The following is a 1,852-nucleotide window of genomic DNA, read 5'->3' as shown; positions in this document are numbered from 1 at the left end:
GGGGGGGGGGGCGGTGTGGACAGAATCGCCGCCTCTCGTTTCATACAAGTGATCAGATCACTTGAAACCGAGCGGCGGCTCTGCTTGTCCGGAGCGGGGCTAAGTATAAAAAAAACACGACGTGCCCGAAACTGCATGTCCCGGGTGTCGGGCGATAGGAATTCCACACCCCTGAGTGGCTATGTTTGTTGGGGTAGATTACTAGATCTATTGCTTCATAAAACTCTGGCACATGTGAACATGCACATATTTTCCCTGAGATCTCATGAGATTTCCCAGCAATGCTCTACTGATGTAACTTTCCCAGAATGCAATGCTTTTGGTACTTCATCATTTCAATGACAAGGCAATCCCAGTGTGCATTGCTTTGGCAAACGGAAGTCATTTTGCCCTTTTTAAGGCAGGAATTGAAGGCTCTGCCAGTGAAAGTATTTCATAATCGCATCATTTTATACCTGACATGTCCATGTTGTTGTTCATCATACATAGAGGGATGCATTGGTAGCAATTGTTTTTGAGTGTAAAGGTCCGCTTTAAGCGAACACACCAGAGAAGAGCCATTTTAATGAAGGAAGCTATTTTTTGGTGGAATCGGAGAACTAAAAGGAAATGTTGCATGGGCAAAAACAAAGATCCCGTTTTTTGCCTAAATCGTGCAGAGGAGCAGACAGTGCCGGTCTGCTACCTAGCGAGTGGCTTTGTACTTCCATGTGTTTTGCACCACTTCATTGTAACCGAAGATTTTGACTGCATCAGTGAAGTGGCAGAAAGTGTCTGAACTAAACAGGGATTGGCGAGTTTTTTTCTTTTTTTTTTCTCAATCCTTCCAGTGCTAAATTTTTCCCGGTCTCAGCAAAATAGTTTTGTAAGAAGCCTGTGACGGAAGCTGTCACTTTGAGCGTGGCTGTAATACTAGTCTGGGGTCAATGGTATCACACCCATTGAAGCTAAATATGATTTGACATTACTGCCCAGGAATCAAAACATGGCCGCATTTATCTCAAGTGTCTCACAGGTATTTGACTTGGAGAAAGTTTGCACTTAAGTCTAAAAATGAGTGTTAGGCTTCTAAATGATGGCCACTAGATTTCGGAATTGGGTTTGAATATTTAGGACTAACTGATAAAAATGTCATAAGTATTGCCAGTGTTCTGTACAAATCCCAGCAAGCACACTTACCAGCTAACAGGTTTTAGTTGCACACCTGTAAGATATGTGGAAGCCACACTGACTCGTGAAGGCCCCTCTGTGTACTGTGATCCTAACTCTAATCTGAGAGCCTCCATCTTGGAGCATAGGATAAATAAAGTGCAGGTAGGCCATTCCTCAAAGGCACAGGGACACGCCAAAAGCCCCACACATCACAATGTCAGCTAAAGCCCCCCCCAGCATGTCCGCATACCAAATCCAGGAAACTAGAAAAAATGGCGGCTACACAAATCAATTATAACTAGTCGGTACCCAGCTACATTTACAGTGCAGGGTAGAACACGAGATTGGTTGCTACTGGCCATATAACTTTTTAGACCGTAGCAAAGTATGCTTTTTATGTTTATTTTCATGGTAACGTAGTATGAATGTGTACATTTTTATCTCGCCTTCATTCAGTGTATCTTTTATATTTATTTTTTCCTCAACAGGGATGTTCAGATTGGGGATATTGTCACCGTTGGAGAGTGTCGTCCTCTAAGCAAAACTGTCCGATTCAATGTCCTGAAAGTAACAAAAGCTGCAGGAACCAAGAAACAGTTCCAGAAGTTTTAATTGTAAAGCAGATGTTAATTCGGGTCAAATAAAACTTTGTAAAAACCTCATATGGATGTGTGTTTTGTTTTTTTTACTGATGTATACA

General features: G+C 42.3%; 1 protein-coding gene across 1 annotated transcript in view; it reads left to right on the top strand.

The window, feature by feature from the left end:
• RPS11 (ribosomal protein S11) overlaps positions 1–1,814 on the top strand; it is a 10,063-nt gene extending 8,249 nt beyond the window's left edge. The window contains exon 5 of the mRNA XM_018553017.1: positions 1,641–1,814. Coding sequence (XP_018408519.1) covers positions 1,641–1,764 — 124 coding nt within the window. The 3' untranslated portion in view covers positions 1,765–1,814. The remainder of the gene's footprint in view (positions 1–1,640) is intronic.
• The last annotated feature ends 38 nt before the right edge of the window (positions 1,815–1,852 follow it).

This window comes from Nanorana parkeri, unplaced genomic scaffold, assembly GCF_000935625.1.
Source record: "Nanorana parkeri isolate BGI_ZX_2015 unplaced genomic scaffold, ASM93562v1 scaffold106, whole genome shotgun sequence".
In the NCBI taxonomy this organism is placed as follows: domain Eukaryota; kingdom Metazoa; phylum Chordata; class Amphibia; order Anura; family Dicroglossidae; genus Nanorana; species Nanorana parkeri.
The sequence above is the reverse complement of the archived record's forward strand: the minus strand, read 5'-3'. Positions and strand labels throughout refer to the sequence as shown.